This window comes from Felis catus, chromosome C2 (genome assembly GCF_018350175.1).
Source record: "Felis catus isolate Fca126 chromosome C2, F.catus_Fca126_mat1.0, whole genome shotgun sequence".
Lineage (NCBI taxonomy): Eukaryota > Metazoa > Chordata > Mammalia > Carnivora > Felidae > Felis > Felis catus.
In genome coordinates this window covers 147,073,452-147,097,241 of record NC_058376.1, presented here as the reverse complement: position 1 = coordinate 147,097,241, position 23,790 = coordinate 147,073,452, and the positions used below count along the sequence as shown (strand labels likewise).

At 35.7% G+C, this 23,790-nt stretch overlaps 1 protein-coding gene and 1 pseudogene across 1 annotated transcript in view; one reads left to right on the top strand and one right to left on the bottom strand.

The window, feature by feature from the left end:
* STT3B (STT3 oligosaccharyltransferase complex catalytic subunit B) overlaps positions 1-23,790 on the bottom strand; it is a 105,921-nt gene that overhangs the window by 44,052 nt on the left and 38,079 nt on the right. The window contains exons 2-3 of the mRNA XM_023260648.2: positions 14,034-14,142; positions 10,160-10,447 (exon numbers count right to left, since the gene is read on the bottom strand). Of these exons, the coding sequence (XP_023116416.1) occupies positions 10,160-10,447; positions 14,034-14,142 (397 nt within the window). The remainder of the gene's footprint in view (positions 1-10,159; positions 10,448-14,033; positions 14,143-23,790) is intronic.
* On the top strand, positions 16,738-18,637 carry LOC111562358 (annotated as a pseudogene).

Sequence of the window (23,790 nt, the reverse complement as noted above, 5' to 3'; positions counted from 1 at the left end):
TTTGATTTATAACTCCAAATTTAGTCTTCTACATACTTTAAGAAACTAATACAAAGAATTATTAGTTTATGTTTTTGCACACACAATGTATAAAAATCTAATTTTGTGACATTGCCAATCAAAAGGGGGTAGGAACAGAGTTGTAAGAAGATTTTTATATATTATTAAAGATGAGCTAGTATAAACTGAAATAAGAGTATAGTATTAGATTGCTAAATGTAACCCACACGATAACCACAAAGAAAACAGCAAGAACATATACACAAAAGGAAATGAGAAACGCATTTAAACATTTCACTACAAAAAAACTAAAGACAAAAGACAATAATAAAGGAAATGAGAGACAGAAAAACTACTAGGCATATGAAAATAAATAGCAAAATGACAGAAATAAGGTCCTTCTTATCAATAATTATTTTAGATTAAATTACACGCTCCAATCAAGACAAAGACTGGTGGAATAGATAACAACACATGGTACAACTATATTCTGCCTCCCAGACACTCACTTTAGATCTAAAGACACAAATATACTGAAACTTAAAGGATGGAAAAAGATATTCCATGCAAACAGTAATGAACTGTTACTATACAGAGAATGGGTGACTATACTAATGTCAGACACAACAAACTTTAAATCAAAAAAGGTTTCAAGACAAAAAGGACAGTATATATTAACAAAACTTGCAATGCTGTAAGTATAACAATTACAACATTTAGACACTTCATGACAGACCATCAAAATATATGCAGCAAAAACTGACAGAAATTAAGTGAGAAACAGTTCTATAATAGTTAGGGATTTCAATACACCACTAGATAACTGGTAGAACCAGAAAGAAGAAACCGAGGACTTCACATAATACACCAAATAGACCCAATAAGAAAAAGGACACACATTCCACTCAAGTACACGTGGGACATACTCTAGGATAGACCATATCTTAGGCAACAGATTAATTCTACAGAGATAGATACAACAGAATGCATATTCTCTGACCACAACTGGGTAAAATTAGAAACCAATAACAGAAGTGAAATGAGAAAATTCACAATTTTGTGGAAATTAAACAAAATGCCCTTAACAACCAATGGATGAAAGAAGAAATAACAGGGAAATTTAAAAATACTTACAGAGGAATGAAACTGAAAACACAACACACCAAAACTCATGGGAGGTTGCAAAGTAGTGCTAAGAGAAAAAATACCTATAAACACATCATTAAAAAACAAAACAAACAAAAAAAAACAGATTTCAAATTAACAACCTAACTGTAAAACTTAAGGAACTAGACAAAGAACAAACTAAACCCAAAACTACTAAAGGAAAGAACTAATAAAAATTAGAAGTAAGCAAAATAAAGAATAAAAAAATAATAAAATCAATGAAACCAAAAAAGAGTCCTTTGAAAACATCAACAGAATTGACAAATCTTTAGCTAGGTACACTAAGAAAAAAAAAAGAAAGTCAAATCACCACATCAGAAATGAAAATGTAAACAATACTACTAATTCTGTAGAAATTAAAAGGATCATAAGAAAGTGCTATGAATAACTGTACTCTAACAAACTGGATAACTGAGATGAAACAGGATAAATTCCTATACATATAAAATCTACTAATACTAAATCACATAGAAACAGAAAATCAGAATAGACTTATAACTAATAAAGAGATTGGACCAGTAATCAAAAATCTCTCAACAAAGGGGCGTTTGGGTGGCTCAGTCAGTTGAGCATCCGACTTCAGCTCAGGTCATGATCTTGCAGTCTGTGAGTTTAAGCCCCATGTCTGGCTCTGTGCTGACAGCTCAGAGCCTGGAGCCTGCTTCGGATTCTGTGTCTCCCTCTCTCTCTGCCCCTCCCCCGTTCATGCTCTGTCTCTCTCTCTCTCTCTCTCTGTCAAAAATAAACAAACATTAAAAATAAATTTTTTTTAATAAAAAAATAAAATTCTCAACAAAGAAAAGCCCAGGACCTGATGGCTTCATTGGTAAATTTTACAAAACTTTAAAAGAACTAATATTATTGATACTTCTCAAAATTTTCTAAAATATTGAAGAGGATGAAGTGTTCCCAATTCATTCCATCAAGCCAACATTATACCCTGATACCAAAGCCAGACAGAAACACTACAAGAAAACCTACTGACCAATTATCACCCATGAACACTGATGCAAAAACCCTCAACAGAATACTAAAAACCAAATTTAGCAAGTATGAATTCCCAGAGAGATTGAATACCAGCAGTATTCAGCCAAGAGAAAGAAAAAGGGTCATAAAGAAATATAGAAGACAGAAAATCCAAGAAAAACAGTGAAATAAACTGATATTTAAGATTTCAAAGACAACTTCTCAGAAATAGTTATCAATCTACATGTTGAAAGAGAGCACCATTACCAGAAAGGTCAATTCTGGGACACATTTAGAAAATTTATTATTTTAATGATATTGAAAAAATTACTTCAGGGAAAAAAAAGACCACTTTTCTTATGAAACAATGAAATTAGGTTCTTGACAGTAGGAAGCAAAATAAAATGCAGGTGGTACGATTTTAATAAATTCAAGCAAAGAATGTATGACCTAGAATTTTATATCCAGCTCAACTCTCAAGCTATCGAAAAACAGGTTTAAACATACAAGGACTTGAGGAATGAATACTGTTCTTATGAGACTCTCCTAAGGAGTCCTCTAGAGGAATATCTCAGTCCAACTGAGAAATATGTATAAAAAATATTTTTTAAAATATGAATATACAAAGTATCATGTACTAATATATAACATATATTACATATTTAATAACAGTGTATGTTAATATACCATATATAATAAAGGTCATATATGAAAAACCCACAGCAAACATACTAAATAGTGAAAGACTGAAGCTTTTCCTGTAAGATCAGGAACAAGACAAGGCCCACTTTCACAACCCCTCCCTCCACCACTTTCACAACTTCTTTGCAACATACTACAGTTGACCACTGAACAACGCAGGGATTAGGGGCACTGACACTCACACAGTCGCAAATCCACATATACCTTTTAACTTCTCCAAACTTTACTAATAGCCTACTGTTGACTGGAAGCCTTACCCCTAACATGATCAGTTAATCGACACATATTTTGTATGTTGCATGTATTTTATAATGTATTCTTACAATAAAGTAAGCAAAAGAAAATATTTTACTTTAATGTTTATTTATTTTAGGAGAGAGAGAGTGTGTAAGCAGGAATAGAGAGAGGAAGAGAGAGAATCCCAAGCAGGTTCCATGCTCAGAGCAGAGCCTGATGTGGGCCTTGATCCTACAACCATGAGATCATGACCTGACCCAAAATCGAGAGTCAGTCACTTAACCAATTGAGCCACCCAGGTGCCCCAGGGAAAATATTTAAAAAATCATAAGAAAAGAAAAACACATTTATATACTGAACTGTATTTATCCAAAAAACCCCATATAAGTGGATTGGTGTTGTTCAAGGGTCAATTGTACTTGAAGTTCTAACCAGAGCTATTAGGCAAGAAAAAGAAAAGGTATCCAAATTAGAAATAAGTAAAATGATTGTTTGCAAATTATATGATCTTCTATGCAGAAAATTCCAGATTACACACACACACACACACACACACACACACACACACACACTGTTAGATTTAATAAATGAATTCAGCTAAATAGTGGGATACAAAACCAACACATAAACATCAGTTGTATTTCTATATATGGACAATGAACAATCTGAAAAGGAAATTACTGAAAAAAAAATCCAATTTCAATAGTATCAAAATGAATAAAATAATACATATGAATTAACTAATGAGGTAAAAGACTTATACAACTCTAAAACATCATTATAAAAAATTAAAGGCATAAATAAATGGAAATGTACCATGCTCTTTCATGAACTGGAAGACAATAATAAGATGATAATATTCAAAGTAATCTATGAAGGTTAATGTATTCTGATTCAAAATCCCAATGATGTTTTTTTGCAACAGTAAAAACCCCATTCTAAAATTCATATAGCATCTCAAAACAACTCTAATAACCAAAGTATCTTGAAAAAGAACAAAGCCAGACAAAATATGCTTCCTGATTTTAAAACTTACTAAAAAGCTACAGTAATCAAAATAGTCTGGTGCTGGCTTTATAAAGACCTACAGACAGACAAGCAGAGCAGAATAAAGAACCCAGAAATAAATCTCTGCATATATGGTCAAATGATACTCAACAAGAGTCCCAAGATCATTAAATGGGGGAAAGGATAATCTTCAACAAATGGTGCTGAGAAAGGTGTACATCTGTGCAAAAATAATGATGTTGAACCCTTACCTAACACCATATAGAAAATTCACTCAGAGATAAATCTAAGACCAAAAACTCTTAGAAGAAAACACACGGCAAAAGCTTCATGACATTAAATTTGGCAGTCATTTCTCAGATAGGACGCCAAAGGCACAGCAACAAAAGAAAAGATAAACAAATTGAACTTCAAGGAAAATTAAAACTTGTGCATCAAAAGACAATGTCAACAGAGTAAAAAAGGCAACCCACAGAATGGGAGAAAATATTCAAAAGTCATGCATTTTAGAAAGGATTGATATCAAGAATATATAGAGAACTTCTAAAACTGATCAACAACGACAAAAAACCTGATTCAAAAAACAGGCAAAGGATATGACTAAACATTTCTCCACATATACAAATGGCGCAATTTTTGAAAAACCTATGGCCTTTTCATGTAAAGTTTACTTATTATTTTGAGAGAGAGGGAGAACGAATGGGGGAGGGGCAGAGAGTGAAGAGAGAGCAAGAAACCCAAGCAGGCTCTGCATTAACAGGACAGAGCTCAGAGCCCAATGTGGGGCTCAAAGTCAGGAACCATAAGATCATGACCTGAGCTGAAGTCAGATACTTAAATGACTAAGCCACCCATGTGCCACTACCAATGGCCTTTTAACCACAAGCAAAGATGCTCAACATCATTAGATACCAGGGAAATGCAAATAAAAACTACAATGAGATACCACAGGTTTTGGCAAGGATGTGGCAAAATTGGAATCCTGTGTACTGTTGATGGGAATGTAAACTGGTACTACAGTGGCTACGGAAAACAGAATGGTTAATTCTTCAACAAATTGAAAACAGAACTGTCACATGACCTGGCAATTTCATTTTTGGGCAAATGCCCCAAAGAATTGAGAGCAGGATCTCACAAATACCCATACACCTATGTTCATAGCAACATTATTCACAATAGGTAAAATACAAAAGCAACCTAAGTATCCATCAACAGATGAATGGATAAACAACATGTGGTATATAAACATAATGGAATGTTATCCAGCCTTAAAAAAGAAGGAAATTCTGTTTTGTGCTACAACATGTATGAACCTTGAGGACATTATATTATGCTAAGTGAAATAAGCCAGTGACAAAAAGACAAAATTGTATCATTCCACCTGTATGAGATACTCAGGGTAATCAAAAATCACAGAGACTGAGTAGAATGGTGGTTGTCAGGGGATGGGGGGAGCGAAGAATGGGGAATTATTGTTTAATGGATATAGTTTCAGGTTTTGCAAGATGAAAAGCTATGGAGATGGATAGCAGTGATGGTGAATGTATTTAACATTACTGAATTCTACACTTATAAATGGTTAAATTTTTTTAATGTTTATTTTGAGAGGGGGAGCATGAGCAGGGCAGGGGCAGAGAGAGAGGGAGAGAAAGAATCCCAAGCAGGCTCTGTGCTGTTAGTACAGAACCTGATGTGGGGCTCAATCCCACGAAGCATGAGATCATGACCTGAGCTGAAATCAAGAGTCAGACACTTAACCGACTGAGCCATCTAGGCACCTCTAAATGGTTAAATTTCATGTTATGTGTATTTTACCATAATAAAAAGAAGCCATATGAGATACCACTTCATGCCAATAGGTGGTATCTTAAAACGCACACACACACACACACACACACACACACACACAGAAAACATTAAGTATTGGCAAAGATTTAGAGACATTAAAACTTTCCTACATTGTTGGTAGGAATGTAAAATGGTGCAACCACTGTGGGAAACAGTCTCGAGGTTTCTCAAAAAGCTAACCAGAGTTACCATGTGAACCAACAATTTTACTCTTAGATATATACTAAAGAGAAATGAAAACATACATCCCCCAAAAAACTTGGTACACAAAAGTTAGCAGCATTATTCATTACAATCAATATGTGAGAAAAACTCAATGTCCCATCAACTGATAATAGTTAAAAAAAATTGCAGCATATCCATATAATGAATTATTTATCCATTAAAAGAAATGAAGTATTGATACATGTCAGTAACATGAATGATTATGCTAAGTGAATGGGAGCCAAACATAAAAGCGCATACATTTAAAAAAAATGTTTGTTTATTCACTTTGGAAGGTGGGGGCAGAAAGAGAGGGAGAAAGAATCCCAAGCAGGCTCTGTGCTATTAGTGCAGAGCCCGACACAGGGCCAGAACCCAGGAACCGCGGTATCATAACCAAGGCCTAGTTCAAGAATCCAAAGTGCAACCAACTGAGTCACCCAGGCGCCCCCACCCCATCCAGACTTCTAAATGAGAATACCTATTTGCTTGTTGATTTTATTAACATTTTTTTACTCACATAGCAAACTCCTTCAAAGTCTTTCCTCAAAATCACCCCTACTGCATGAAGTTGGTGCATATGATGGATATATGCTATATTTTTATACTTTCATTATAAATAGGTACAAACAACATATGGTATAATTTGTACTGTTTAAAATTTAAATAAGGATATTATACTGTACATATCCTACTTCAACTTATTTTTCCACTCGGCAGTATACTGTCAAGATCTATCAACGTTCATACATACTTTTATAATTTAAAAAATTGCATGTCATTTGGAAGGCCTTAAACAGATGTTCCAAAACATTTTTTTTCTCAGCTGCACAAAATAAACTAAAAAAGTTTGTTTTTAAACATTTTTGGGTGAATACAGCAGCATTAGCAGCATCCTACTGCTTGTCAGCATCTTCATCTTCACAGGTGTTTTCTTCTGAAACTCAGTATCAAGTAACCATCTGGCTGATCTGTTCTTCTCTGGAATTCCTTGCCAAAGTGAAAATGTGCAAGAGCTCAGTAATTTTAAAAGATGAAATTTATTCAAGAGAAAAATAATGCTTCCACTCACCTAGCTACCTAAAAATATACTCAATGTATAAAAAATATATTCACATGTAATAATTTTGGCAGTTTTCAACATGAAAGAGTATGAGCATAGGCTACAGGTAAATTAACAGACAAACAAACAATTAAATACATGCAAGCTTTAAGCTGAAGCCAGTACTAAGTAACATCCTTTTACATGTTAAAAAGAACATTAAGTTTATAGAACTTGGCAACATACTTCTGGTTTCTAGTTTCAGAAGTACAGAATCATTCCATTCTAACAAAAAGTAAAAAGCTGAACAGACTAAAAAATCAACAACTCTTGGATCTGTAAGTGAGGAAATGACAGAGGACAAACTGGAGTAGCCAACCAGCCCTATCTACTTACGGAAGGCAGGTGGGGGGCGGGGGGGGGGGGGGACACTGGTAAAGTTTACAGTCCAGCTTACTAAAAGACAGCTAATCCTAAAACTACAGAATGTTTTCTCTCTCCACACACCTTACATCCACTTTACTAAAGGCTTATTTACCATAATTCCTTTTACCTAGCAGATCATGTTTGGCTATGAGAAAAATATTGCAAAGTACACCAAAGGCAAAAAACACAAGTTGAAGAGACAGAGCAAGCATCAGAACCACATACGACAAACATACTGGAATTATGAGATCAGAAATGTAAAACAATTACATTAATTACATTAATTGATTAATATGCTAGGGGCTCTAATGCATAAAGTAGACAGCATGCAGGAATAGATGGGTGAGGTAAGTAGAGAGACAAATCTTAGGGAAGAACCAAAAAGCAATGTTAGAGATAAAAAATACTGTAAGAAAAATGAAGAATGCCCTTGATGGGCTTATTAATGGACTGAACATAGCTGAGGAAAGAATCTCTGAACTAGAGGGTATCAACAGCAACCTCCAAAACTGAAAAGAAAAGAGAACAAAGACTGGAACAAAACAGAACAGAAAATCCAAGGGCTGTGGAACAACAACAAAATGTGTGATATACATGTGTGGAAATACCAGAAAAAAGAGAGAAAGGAATAAATATTTGAAACAATGACAGAAAATTTCTCCAAATCGATGTCAGACACCAAACCACAGATCAAACACTAATGAATAAATGCCAAAAAAAAATCCAACTACCCTGTACCAGGCACATCTTATCAAACTACAGAAAATTAAAAGTAAAGAAAAAATGCTGAACGAAGAAAGAGTAAAGACACCTTACCCAAAGTAGAACAAAGATAAGAATTACAGGACTTCTAGCCAGAAGAAGCCTGCTTCAGATTGTCTGTCCCCCTATCTCTCTGCCCCTGCTCCTGCCCCACTTGTGCGTGTATGCTCTCTCTCTCAAAAAACAAATAAAACATAAAAAAACACCCCCAAAACAGTAAGTCTCTAGCCAGACTAAGAAAAAAAAAGAACACATAAATTACTACTTTTAGAAATGAATGAAGTGATGTCACTACAGTTCCCCTGGGCATTTATTAAAAAAAATAATAAAGGAATACTATGAACAACCTTATGCCCACAAATTTGAGAACCTAAATTAAACGGAGCAATTCCCTGAAAGACAAAAACCTGCCAAAACTCACACAAGAAGGAGACAGTCTAAAGAAATCTGTATATCCTTTAAAGAAATTGAACCCATAATTAATAACCTTCTAAAACAGAAAGCAAAAGGCCAAGGTGGGTACACTGATGAATTCTACCAAACATTTAAGGAAGAAATTATACCAATTCTCTACAATCTTTCAGAAAATAGAAATAAGGGGAATACCTCCTCATTCCATGAGACTAGTATGATCCTAATATCAAAACCAGGCAAAGACATTAAAAGAACACTACAGAGCCATATATATTATGAACATAGATGTAAAAATCCTCAACAAAGTATTAGCAAATCAAATCCAGCAATGTACTGTAAGAATTATATACTATAATCAAGTGAGATTTATCCCCGGTATGAAAAGCTGGTTCAACATTTGAAAATTAATTAAAGGGTGCCTGGGTGGCTCAATCTTTATGTGTCTGATTTTAGCTCAGGTCATAATCTCACAGGTTCATGAGTTTAAGCCCCACATCGGGCTCTCTATTAGCTCATGCTTCAGATCCTCTGTCCCCATCTCTCAGCCCCTCTCCACTCCTCTCGTTCTCTCTTTTGCTCTCTTAAAATAAATGAACTTAAAAAAATTAATGTTTATCACATCAAAAAACTCAAGGAAAAAAGATCATGTAACTTTTATCAATAGATACAGAAAAAACATTTGAAAAAATCTATCCATTCATGATAAAATCTCTCAGCAAATTAATAATAGCGTGGAACCTTCTCAACTTGATAATATCTACCAAAAATCTATAGCTAACATCACACTTAATGTTGAGAAGTTCAAAGCTTTCCCACTAAGATCAGGAAGAAGTTAACAATGTCCCCTGTCACCACTCCTTTTGAACATCGTATTGGAAGTACTAGCTAATGCAATAAGACAAGAAAGGGAAATATAGGGTATATAAATTGGTAAGAAATAACTTGGTAAAAGCAAAGTAATGCTAGTTTTGCAATAGAATTCAAAATCCCAAGTCACTAAATCATATTTCAACTTATCTTAAGTATTTTTAACCCCTCTCTCCACCCAAAAAGAAACAAAATCAATAGATGCTTTCTGTTATCCTCTTTTTTGGAGCTATGACATATAAATGATATTATCATCATCTGTTAAAACAGGCATAACAAGATTCTTGTAAAAAATCTTATATGCACACAGGGGTAGGAGGGGAAGAGGAAGGGAGAATGCACGCATGAGCAGTACCTGACATTTTAAAATGTTATGGCATTATTAAGTTGATTATGAATAGAAATAGATCCCTGTATGGAACTATAATTGATAAAGGACAAATGTATACAACCTACAGCATTTCCACACAGAGTTCATGAGTATTAAATGGTAGCAAAACATTAAGTGTTACTTACCCATAAGTAGTATGTGAACTGAAGTGCAAAAATAGCAATGCCTTCATTATCAAAGGAGCCAGCTACTGAGCGAGAAATGTAACCTGGCACAATAGCAATAAAACAAGCAGCTAAAAGTCCTGCTCCTTGGTTCCAAAGTTCTCTGGTAAGCAGGAAAGTGGATATAGATGTAAGGCCGCTAAAAGTCGGTGCAAGGAACACACATACGTCTCTTATATGAACTGTTATGTTCAATGTATTTAAAATCCAATGGATAAGGCCAGCTGTTATCATCAACCCTGGGTAAACCTAGGAAGACAAAAATGGAAAATTTAACTGCATATAAAATAAGGGAATTAAAAAGACTAACATAAGTTCTTTTCTTTATTATTACATATTGTTTATAGTAAGTTTGAGAATAAGATCTCAAAACAGTTTGCCTTCTTCACTGAACTTCTACACTACAAAACTAAATGTTCTTTTGTGTTGGATACAAAGGAAAAGCTTATAAATGGAGCAATACATATTTAAATAAACGATCAGATAGACTGAATGATTAAAACTGAAAATGTTTAGAAATAGAAAACTGTCGGCAACTTTCTTATAGATTCTACTATTTTTTCACTATAAAACAGGGTCTTCGTCTAACTTACTCTTTTTTTTTTTACATTTATTTTTGAGAAACAGAGTGAGACAAAGTGTGAACGGGGGAGGGGTAGAGAGAAAAGGAGATACAGAATCTGAAGCAGGCTCCAGGCTCTGAGCAAAGGGTCAGCACAGAGCCTGATGCGGGGCTCAAAGCCACAAACTGTGAGATCATGACCTGAGCCAAAGTCGGACGCTCAATTGACTGAGCCACCCACGTGCCCCCTAACTTACTCTTAAGTTTAGGGTTTTAACAGGCTCCAACGTTGCCCACACTTTTGTGTATGTAAGGGGAGTGAGAAAAAAAGAGAAGAAAAGTTATGTGCCATATTATTTAAGTGTCTTCCTGCCTTTCAAAGCCAAGATTTGGAATGTAAACAACTCTAAATAGGGAAACAAAACAAAACAAAAAATACAACTAGTCAATTGGTGAATTCAAAGATAATTATTTTGGGATCCTGAAAGGTTGAACATTTTTACACCACTTAGTATTTAAGGCTGGAAGAGAATAACAAGAAACTACAAGAGGACAATTAAACCTTACCCTAAAAGAGGAACATGATAACATTAGGAGAATTCAGAGAAAAATAAGTAGGATATTATTTTTGAGCTATTCATAGGTGATTAAATGTGTATTTACATTTCCATCCTTATCTAACACCTGAAAGATTCTTTCCTTTCTTTTATCACAGAAACTACAAAAAAAAGTTACGTTTCTTTTCCTAGCTATACTGATTAAAAGTGCAAACCCTCTATGGTCTTTAACTCCTTCCCTTGCTTCTTCTCCTTAGCACTTACCACCATTTAACATACTTTTCGTTACTTTATTTATTATCAATTAAACTCAACACCCTTAAAAGAATATAAACTCTGGAAGAGCAGGATAAGTTTCCCCAGCACCCAGAACAACAATTAGCATAAAACAGATGCACAATACCTATTCAGTGCATGGAAGGAGAATGTGATTAAAGAAGGGGGTAAAGTGTGGCAATCATCACAATTCTTAAATAAAACTAAAATTTTGTGCTTTTTCACACAGAATACCAGGTCCCAACGCACGATTTTGACAGCCATATTAAAAAACAAAATGAAAATGAATCTGAAAATACCTCTTAAGGTAGTCAATACATCCAAGATAATACGGCAGACTAAGTTGACACACAAATTAGAGCCAAAATACACAAGTATAGGAGCAAAGGACCTTAAAAACCAACCAAACAAAAACACCCACCCAACAACAACAAAAACATATTTAAGCTCACAAGAAAGGGAAGCTTCTAGATGCCAAAAACATAGAAGGAATTTAAAGTAGGTTCTGATGCCAAGGGAGCCCCAATGAGAAAAGAAAAACACTCCAGGCTGGACACACATCTTTGAGACTGGAGGCTAGCAGGGCGGCTCCAGACAGGGATCAGAGAAAATACCTAATTCCCAGCACAAACCCAGGGTCTGTTTATGGAACTAGACTAGACAAATTATACCCACCCATCAAGGGAAGCAGTAAGGAACTTTTTTGCCTTACTCCCAAAGCTTTGAATAGAAACAAAATGAGAAACTCATTCAATACATGTGTAAATGTGAGTTCCACATTTACAACAACTTCAGATGTAAGAAGCCTCAAGCTGAGAAATAACCTCTAAAAACTGTCCTAAAACCAGTAAAACCCCTATTGGCTAGGGTGAAAGCAAATGAGAAAAAAGTATTACAAAAATGGTCCCAAATACCAGGACACTTGGAGAAGAAAACAAGCCCTCCAGTGACGACGAATTCAAAATAAAAAGTTATACACATGCCAGGAAACAAACTGTACTCATCAAATACTGCACTAAGGTATATAACAAGATATATTTTCCTTATCTGCCCTGGAGACCATCATGACTCCTCTCCTTGTTTTTGTATCTCTGTTTACATCAAGGATAAGAAGATGCCCCAGATTAGAAAAACATCTCACTATCATGGAGAACGTATTCTTCTGACACAGAGGGAACATTTATAAAATGTGGCTATATGCCAGGCCACAAATCAAGTCTCAAAAATTTCAAAGGACTGAAATTTCTGTTTGTTCTCTAACCATAATAGAAGCATAAAGTAAAAAAAGATAACTAGGAAATCCTCTTATGTTTAAAACTCAAATTCTAAATAATCCGTGTACCAGCGGGAATTATAATGGAAATTAAATTTCAACTTGAATGAAAATAAAAATACTATGTATCAAACCTTATACATTAGAAATGCCGCGAAAACAGTGATTATTGGGAAATTTATAGTTTTAAAATAAATACATCAGGAGTGCCTAGGTGGTCAGTTGAGCATGACTGTTGGTTTCAGCTTGGGTCATGATCCCAGAGTTGTGGGATCAAGACCTGCGTACAGCTCTGCACTCGGAGTGGAGCCTGCATAAGATTCTTTCTCTTTCCCTCTGCACCTCTCCCCCATTTGTGTGCGCTTTCTCTCTAAATAAATGAAATGAAATGAAATGAAATGAAATGAAATGAAATGAAAACAAAGAAAGGTTATTGAGTAAAGTATCAAGAAGTCAGAAAAACATCAAAATAATCTCAAGAAAATGTGGGGAAGGAAATAAACTGAAATTAACATAACAAAAGACAAATATATAATGCAGATAATCAACAACGTCAAAGTTTCTTTGGGTTAAGAAATCTAACAAAAGTGATAAACTTCTAACAAAAAATAAGGCTAAATATATGTTCCCCATAGATGTCTACCTATCATTTTCTTTTTAACATTCTTCCTACATTCCAGATCCCATACATATTTTCCCTTATGTCACATTCTGAATATAACAGCTTCCCATGAGCTATGATCAATACTCAATTACCTGAAGTAATTTAGGGCAGCTTTAGGACCTGAAAATTGAAACTATCTGATTCTTCTAAATTTCGATTTCCTTCCAAAAAATATGATTTCAACAAAGTTGTTAAAGAATAAAATAAAACCGCAAATAACCTGAACTTAAGATGTACTATGACAAGAAATCTCCCCTCCCAGTCTCCCCTTGTTAGAAATAGTGGCTAGTATGAGATAACACAAACATGTGCAGGGAAGGGGTGGGGAGGGAGTGTCAGGAAGAGATTTAGTAAATAAAAAAATACTGGATAATCAGCTACAGAAAACTGTATTAGTTAACTATACAAAGGTTTCAAGGATCTCCATCACCTTAGTAACTAATGATTTACTCAAATAACTATAAAACTTTGTGATTAACATAAATAACTGCAGAGATACTTACAGTACCACCTACTATTCTTCCTAGTGGATACCATGCTCTTTCATCAAACCAGTTTAAAAATTCATAGAACCCATGAGATGCAAGATGATGTGTTGATCTATAGTTAAACCTAGAAAAAACAGGAAAAAAGGAAATGTTATAAAAGTTTGCTTACTAGAAACAAGTAGCTCTATCTTTTTAATATTATAAAAACAAATATCTTTATATTTAACTCTATTGCTACATAAATATTTCTTTCATAGAAACTGAGTAACATTATTCTTCAAGGAATAGGCTTATAATACTACCAATATAACTAAAAACAAAGGCCCATTCCCACCCCCCCCAACCCCCAACCCATGCCTACAAAACGAGTAATGCTCAAAATAACATTTGGTCATTGCTTAGGATGCAGGCAGTACATGGCTATGGATTTAAACAAAACAAGGTGAGGGTACATGGAATTCACCACACGGTCCAAGTCAATGACTCTCAAAAGATTAATAACTACTGACAGAAGACAGCATCAGAATAACTTGACATGATCGCCTTCAGTCCCACAACCCTAAAAATTACAGGAATAAGCAATAAATTATAATAGCACTAAAACCATAAGAAAATAAAGTGTAAGAGCACTGTAAAACAAGAATGACCTTAAGGAATGAGAAATTTAATCAATGAAAGATAAAAGATAAATGAGAAGAAATGCACTGGACCATTTTTAGACAAATTTCATCAAATACAAAAATGAACACACCCAAATATCAAATATTTGAGAAAAGTAAGCAATATGAAAGCATCAAAAACAAATGGAAGGGGGCGCCTGGGTGGCGCAGTCGGTTAAGCGTCCGACTTCAGCCAGGTCACGATCTCGCGGTCCGTGAGTTCGAGCCCCGCGTCGGGCTCTGGGCTGATGGCTCAGAGCCTGGAGCCTGTTTCCGATTCTGTGTCTCCCTCTCTCTCTGCCCCTCCCCTGTTCATGCTCTGTCTCTCTCTGTCCCAAAAATAAATAAACGTTGAAAAAAAAAAATAAATAAAATAAAAATAAAAAAATAAAAAAAAAACAAATGGAAGAATACCATAGGAAGCAGAAATAAGACTACCTACAGAGACTACCTACGACAGGCCTTGGCAGCCTGATAGGATATAACAATTATAAATATATACACACTCAACATCAGAGCACCTAAATACAGTAAGCAAATAGTAACAGATCCAAATGCAGAAATAGAGAACAATGCAATAATATTAGAGGACTTTCAATGCCCTACTTTCAATACTGGACAGAACATACAGAGAGAATACCAGTAAGTTGATACTGGATTTGAACTACACTTCATACCAAATGGATCTAACAGATTAATACAGAACATTCCATATAACGGTGGCAGAACACATATTATTCTCAGGCACACACAGAATATTCTCCAGGATATAAATGTTAGGTCACAAAACAAGTCTTAACAAATTTAAGAAGACTAAAACTATATTAAGTATCTTTTCCAACCACAATGGTATGACTCTAGAAATCAAGAAGAAAACTGGAAAATTCATAAACATGTGGAAGTTAAAAACAGTTGTGAAAAACCAATAGGTCAAAGGAGAAATAAAAAGGACAGTAAAAAATATCTCGAGACAAACACAAATGGAAACATAGTAAAACATACAGAATGCAGCAAAAGCAGATTTAAGAGGAAGTTTACAGCAACAAACATCTACATTAAATAAATAAAAAAAAAAAGATCTCCAACAACCTGACTTTACACCTCAAGGAACTAGAAGAAGAATAAACTGTACCCAAAGTTAGCAGAAGAAAGGAAATTAACAAAGATTAGAGCAGACATCAATGAAACAGAGACTAGAAAAACAAAAGATCAACTAAACCAAGAACTGGTGTTTTTGAAAAGATAAACAAAATTGACAACCTTTTAGCTAGACTAAGAAAAGAGAGAAGACTCAGATAAATAAAATCAGAAATGAAAGGGGAAATATTATAACCTAAACCACAAAGATACAAAGGATTGTAAGAGACAACTATGAACAAACACACACCAACAAACTGGACAACCTAGAAGAAATGAACTAATAATAAAAACATATAACCTACATCAACACTAAACCAGGAAGAAATAGAAAGTCAAAACAGAACAATAATAAGGAAATTGAATCAGTAATCAAAAACCTCCCAAGAAAGAAAAGATGGCCTCAATGGCAAATTCCTCCAAACACTTAATAATTAATGCCAATCCTTAAACTCTTCCAAAAAACTGAAGAAGTGAGAACATGTCTAAACTCAATTTATGAGACTAGACTTACCCTGATAATTGAAGCCAGATGAAGGTACTACAAGGCGAAAAACAAAAAAACAAAAAAACAAAAAAAGCTATAGGTCAACATCCCTGATGAACATATATGCAAAAATCAAGAAAATACTAGCAAACCAACAGCACATTTCTTTAACACACCATGATCATAGAGCACAACCAACAGGTTATCCCTGAAAGTCAAGGATGGTTCAACATATGGAAATCAATAAATGTGATACACCAGATTAATAAAAATGAAGAATAAAAATCATGATCATGTCAACAGATGTAGAAAAGGCATTGGACAAAATTCAACATCCTTTCACGACAAAAACTTTCAACAGATTGGGTATAGAAGAAAGGTAATCTGAACATAATAAAGGTCATATATGACAAGCCCACAGCTAACATCAAACTCGATGGTAAAAGGTTGAAAGATTTTCCTCTAAGATTAAGAACAAGACAAAGGTACCCACTCTCACCACTTCTATTCAACACAAAACTAAAGTCCTATCCAGAGCAATTAGGCAAGAAAAAGAAAAGGAATCCAAGTTGGGAAAGAAGTAAAATTATTTGCAGAAGACACCATCATATCTACAGAAAAACCTAAAGACTCCACTAAATAACTGTAGAATAAAAAGGATTCAGTAAAGGTGCAGGTTACAAAATCATCATTCAAAACTCCGTTGCATTTCTACACACTGTGAAATATCTGAAAGAGAAATTAAGAAAACAAACCCACCATTTACAATAGTGTTAAAGTCAATAAAGTACTTAGGAATACATTTAACAAAGGTGTAAGACCTGACCAGCACACTGAAAATGGTGACAATGCAAGAGGCAAGCAAATGGAAAGATATCTCATATTCTTGAATTGAACCATTAACATTAAAGTGTCCACATTACCCAATGCATTCTACAGATTCTATGCAATCCCTATAAAAATTCAATGTCATTTTTCACAGAAAAAAAAAATCTAAAAATGTGTATGGAACCACAAAAGGCTTTAAATATAGAAAGCAATCTTTTTTTTTTAATTTTTTTTTCAACTTTTTTTTTTATTTTTTTTTGGGACATAGAGACAGAGCATGAACGGGGGAGGGGCAGAGAGAGAGGGAGACACAGAATCGGAAATAGGCTCCAGGCTCTGCCAAGAGCCTGACGCGGGGCTCGAACTCACGGACCGCGAGATCGTGACCTGGCTGAAGTCGGACGCTTAACCGACTGCGCCACCCAGGCGCCCCAATATAGAAAGCAATCTTGACAAAGAATGTGGTATCACAAAGGTGAAGGGATCATACTTCCTGACTTCAAACTCTATTTAAAGCTATAGTATTCAAAACAGTATGGTACTGGCACAAAGAAATAGACCACTGGAACAGAATACAGAGCCAAGAAATAAACCCACACTATACATAATCTTTGACAAGGGTGCCAAGAACAAACAATGGGGAAAGGATAGTCTTTGTATTTAATGGTGTTGGGAAAGGTGGATATTACATGCAAAAGCATAAAATTTGACCTTTCTCTTACACCATACACACAAATTAACCTAAAATGTATTCTAGAGCGGGGCTCCCTAGGTGGCTCAATCAGTTAAGCATCCAACTTTGGCTCAGGTCATGATCTCATGGTTCATGGGTTTGAGCCCCACATCGAGTTCTGTGCTGACAGCTTGGAGCCTGGAGCCTGCTTTGGATTCTGTGTCTCCCTCTCCCTCTGCTCTCCCCTCCCCCCAGCCAGAATTCTGTCTCTCTCTCTCAAAGATAAATAAATGTTAAATGTATTTTTAATGTATTTTAATGTATTCTAGAGCTCTTTTGCTCAGGCCTGTGGCACAGGCAGGATGGGCGAGTTCAAGATCTTCATACTTCCAGGATGCTCCATGGCCACTGACAAGATCAGAAGTGGCATGATAAACAGTACAAGAAAGCCCATTTAATGGTCACAGCCCTGAACGCCAACCCTTTAGGTGGAGTTTCTCATGCAAAAGGAACTGTGCTGGAAAAAGTTGGGGTTGAAGCCAAACAGCCAAATTCTCCCATCAGGAAGTGTGTCAGGGTCCAGCTGATCAAGAATGGCAAAAAATAAAAATAAAAATAAAAAAATCACAGCCTTCGTACCCAATGATGGTTGTTTGGATTTTGTTAAGGAAAATGATGAGGTTCTGACTGCTGGATTTGATCACAAAGGTCATGATGTCAGTGACATTCCTGAAATTCGCTTTAACGTTGTCAAACAGCCAATGTCTCTCTTTTGCCTTTATACCAAACCAAGAAGGAAAGCCCAAGATCATCTATTTTGATGGTGAAAACATGACAATAATAAAATAAATCAAGTATTATAGACTGAAACGTGAGACCTGAAACCACAAAATTCTAGGAAAAAAGACACAGAAAATGCTCCTTGGCATTGCCCTTGGCAATTATTATTTTTTTTTTTTCCTGGAGGGGACACCAAAACCAAAAGCAAAAGTAAAGAGACTATATCAAACCAAAAAGTTAGAAAAGGAAACAACGATATGAAAAGGCAACCTATGGAATGAGAGAAAATATGTGCAAAACATATTGAATAAGCAGTCAGTATCTAAAATAAATAAGGAACCATAGCACTCAGTAAGAACAACAAAAACCTCCTCCAAACAAACAAATCCGATTTTTAAAATGTTTTAATTTTGTGAAAGAGAGTGTACGCGTGGGGGAAGGGCAGAGAGCGAGGGAGACAGAGGATCTGAAGCAATCTCTGTGTTGTCAGTACAGAGCCCCAGATGGGGCTTTAACTCACGAACCTGTGAGATCATGACCTGAGTCGAAGTCGACGCTTAACCAATCAGGCGCTGCCAAATCTGATTTTTCTTTTAATTTTTTAATATTTATTTATTTTTGAGAGACAGAGAGAGAGAGAGACAGAGCATGAGTGGGGGAGGGGTGGGGACAGAGGGAGACACAGAATCCGAAGCAGGCTCCGGGCTCTGAGCTGTCAGCACAGAGCCCAATGTGGGACTCGAACCGACAAACCATGAGATCATGACCCGTGCCGGAGTCAGATGCTTTATCGACGGAGCCACCCAGGAGCCCTGCCAAATCGGATTTTAAATGGAGCTGAATTATCCCTAAGATAACATATGGTCAACAGATAACATGAAAACATGCTCAACATCACTAGCCATCAGGGAAATGCAAATCAAAAATACAATGAGATATACCTCACACCTATCAGGATGGCTATCTATCATCAATAAGAGGTAACAAATGTTGTCAAGGGTGTTGAAAAAAACAAAATCTCAAACAGAGATGGTGGGAATACAAACTGTTATAGCTATTATGGAAAATGGTATGGAGGCTTTAAAATGGAACCACAATACAATCCAGCAATCCTATTTCTGGGTATATACCCTAAGGAATGAAATCAGTATCTGGAAGAGGTATCTGCACTCCCATGTTCATTGTAGCACTTTCATAACAGCAAAGATACGGAAATAACTTACATGTCTTTCAATGGGTGAATGGAAAAAGAAAACATAAATATATATAATGGAATATTACTCAGCCACAACACAAAAGGAAATCTTTCTATTTGATTTGTAATAACATGGATGAAACTGGAGGGTGTTCTGCTATGAGGAAACAAGCTACAGAAGGAAAAATACTGTGTACCACTTATAAGTGGACTCTTAAAAAAAAGTTTAACTCAGAATAGGATCGTGGTTGCCAGGGGATGTGGAAATGGGGAGAGGATGGTCAAAGGGTATAAACTGTCAGTCATAACATGAATAAATTATAAGGATTTAATGTACATCATGGTGACTATAGTTAATAATACTATATTGCATACTTGAAATTTGTTGAGTAGATCTTAAGAGCCCTCATCAAAACAAAAGTAACTACCTGAGGCAATGCATGTGTTAATTAAATTGTGTGCTAATCATTTCCCAATTTATGTCTATCAAATCATCAAGCAATATACTTTAAATATATACAACTTTGTCAATTATATGTCAATAGAACTGGAAAGAAGTATTATGAAAAAAATTAAGAAATCTAAAGATAAATCCAGAAGTTTTCATGTTTATCTTAACTGGAGGAAAAAAAAAAAGCCTCATACACAATCTCGATAAATTTCAAAATGTTAAGGATAACTACAAGTCTCCTAATTTTTACGCCCTATCTCTAGCCCTCTTCCTGCTTTCTGTACAGGCAGCCTTGCCTACCCCAAGATCCTCTCATTAATTCATTCTAACTCTCCCCAAAAGATGCTGGTCACAACTGGGTCTCTTCAACAAGTATTACCAGCATGCTCAACAACTTACCAATATTATCTCCCTGCCTACGTAGGTTTTTTTAAATTTGGGTTTAGTTTTACCTTGAATGTCACAAAGGCATTTCAAACTCAACATCCAATTAAACTCATGATCAGACTCTTCCAACCTACCTCCAAACGAATATATACACTATGTCTGCTTTTAGGGCGTTCTGCCATCTAAATTAAAGCCAAAAATTTAGATGTAATCATTGATGATTCCTTCTCTTTCACATCCTATACACAAATCACAATCAAGTTGTCATACTACTTCTTATTAAAGATCTCTAAAATTTGTCTACTGTAACTGATATCACAAAAACACAAAGGATCATAAAAGACTGCTATGAAGAATTATACATCAACAAATTGGACAATTTGTCTACTCTTTTCCTACTGCAGTACTAACACTCTGATCCAAGCTATCGCCTTAGGCTACAGCAGTAGTCTCCCAATTCATCTCCCTAGATCCATTTTTGCTCATCTCCTAATTCCCCAATCTGTATGTCTTAAGAACATCTTTTCAAAATGCAAATGCGATCATATTGCAACCCGCTGCTAAACTATTCAAAGGCTTCCTCTTCCAAAAAATTTTTAATAAATTTTAAGAAATTAAAGGGAAAGAAGCTCCACCTTTTAACATAAAGCCACACACAGTAGCCCCCCTTATCTGTGGGGAACACGTTCTAAGACCCCCAGTGGATGTCTGAAACTGCAGATAGCAATGAACCCTAAATACATTTTTTCATATACATACCTATGATGATAATGTTTAATTTATAAATTAGGCACAGAGATTAACAATAATGATAAAACAGAAGTATAATATACTGTAATAAAAGTTACGTGAACATGGTCTCTCTCTCAAAATATCTTATTGTACCATATTCATCCTCCCATGCCGATGTGAGATGATAAACTGCCTACGTGATGAGATGAAGTGAGATGAATGATGTAGGCACTGTGATGTAGTCACTGTTGACCTTCTGATGGGAGAATCATCTGCTTCAAGACTGCAGTTGACCACAGTTAACGGAAACCACGGAAAGCGAAACCACAGATTTGGGAGGAGGGGGTTTCACTACTGAATCTATCCTTCAGTTCTCCAGACTCATTTTGCTCCTTCCCAGGATCTTCAGACTACTACTAATTCCCTTTCCTTGGATGACTAATATCTCCCCTCTCTTGGCGTAAATAACTTATCCTCAAACCTTAGCACATTTCTAGGATACTGTTCTGAAAATGTTCCATGTACTTTTCTTCCTAATACGTGCCACAGATGTAATTTCACATTAGCCCACCTGATTAATATTTACCTCACTAGATAAATACTCCCAATTAGGATGCTACTGTGTCTCCAACAACTAGAACAGCATGTAGTAGAGAGCAGCCCTCATGTATTTGTTGAATGAATAACTGATTTCATAAATATGTTTTCCAGTGGGTGTGAGATCACGACAGCTTCCCAGATAGCTACCTAATGCCAATTTTAAATGGTATCCCCAAATTAAAGACTAAGACCGATTTAATTGTATTTCCTGAGATGGAAACCTGAAGGCATAATCAAAAAGTTAAACAAGAGAGCTCATTAAAATTCTACTGAAAATCTAGTCAAGGTACCTAAAAAACTAAACATAAACAGAAGTAGAATGTTTAGTCCCATTTTATCCCCAGGATCAAGTTACTCCTGGTATGTAAGACCCATTCTCTTTGATTTTTCAGTTTACTTTCCTCCTGCCTGAATTGTCACTTATTTTTTACCCATTTTCTGGCTCAGTTTCCAACCCACCGGCATGAAGGTTCTTCTGAATGTCCTATGGCTTTCATCTCTTACCCCCGGGAGTGAAACAACAGGACTACAAAAGGCAGTACATTTTTTTACAGTTTATTTATTTTGAGAGAGAGAGAGAGAAAGAGAGAGAGAGAGGGTGCACACGGGGAGGGGCAGAGAGAAAAGGAGAGAGAGAGAATCCCAAGCAGGCTCCTTGCTGACGGCACGGAGTGTAGTGTACGGCTGGAACTTACAAACCGTGAGATCACGACCTGAGCCGAAACCAAGAGCTGGATGCTTAACCAAGTGAACCACCCAGGAGCCCCAAGGCAATACACTCTCATTTTACAGGGCACTTTCAGTGTTAGAGCAGTCACTACTTTTTTTTTTTTTTCAGACCCGTAACACAGTACCACATTCTCACTCCTCCCCCAGATGACACAGCACTCAACTAAACAACCCTGTGTGACAGCAAAATTAACTATGACTATAGAAATAATAAGTAAAAAGTGGACATTCTATCCAAGAGTTCTTGTTGCTTGGTAATATTACCAACACAGGATTATCAAACATGATTTCTGCCAATAATGATAACTATGTGTTGACATTTCCATGATGACTCCGGAGGTTGAATACTTTTCATATATTTATTAGCCATTAAAAATTTCCTCTTGGGTAAAATGTGTGTTGAAGTGCTTTAGACATTTTTTTTCTAGGTGATTTAAATAAGTTCCTTAAACTTTTTTTAATGTTTATTTTTGAGAGAGACAGAGCCTAAGCAGGGGAGGAGCAGACAGAGACAGGGAGACACAGAATCTGAAGCAGGCTCCAGGCTCTGAGCTGTCAGCACAGAGCCCAACATGGGGCTCGAACTCACGAGCCGTAAGATCATGACATGAGCCGAAGTAGGCCGCTCAACTGACTAAGCCACCCCGGTGCCCCTAAGTAAGTTCTTTATAAGCTATAAACTTCTTTTATTACGTGGCTTCTCTTTTCACTCACAATGGTATTTAAAAGAATAAAAATTCTTGACATAAACCTAATTTGCCAACCTTCTGCTACAGGGTTAGTGCTTTTCTCCTGGTTAAACAAGTCCTTCCCTACCCCATAGTCATAAGGATATTGTTTTATTTTCTTCTTCATGACCATTTACAATTTCAACTTACTCATTTAAGTCCTTAATACACTTGGAACGGATTATTACACATGGTAAGAAATAGGGATTCAATTTTATTTTTACTTCCTCCTTACATATGATCATTCTCCCATCACTTATTAAAACAATGATCTTTTCTCCATTGTTCTACAGTTCCACTTCCATTATATTTTAAGCGTTTGTTAATGTGCAGATCTGTTTTTGGATTCTATTTTGTTCAAGTGGCTTTTATGTCTTGCATCAGTA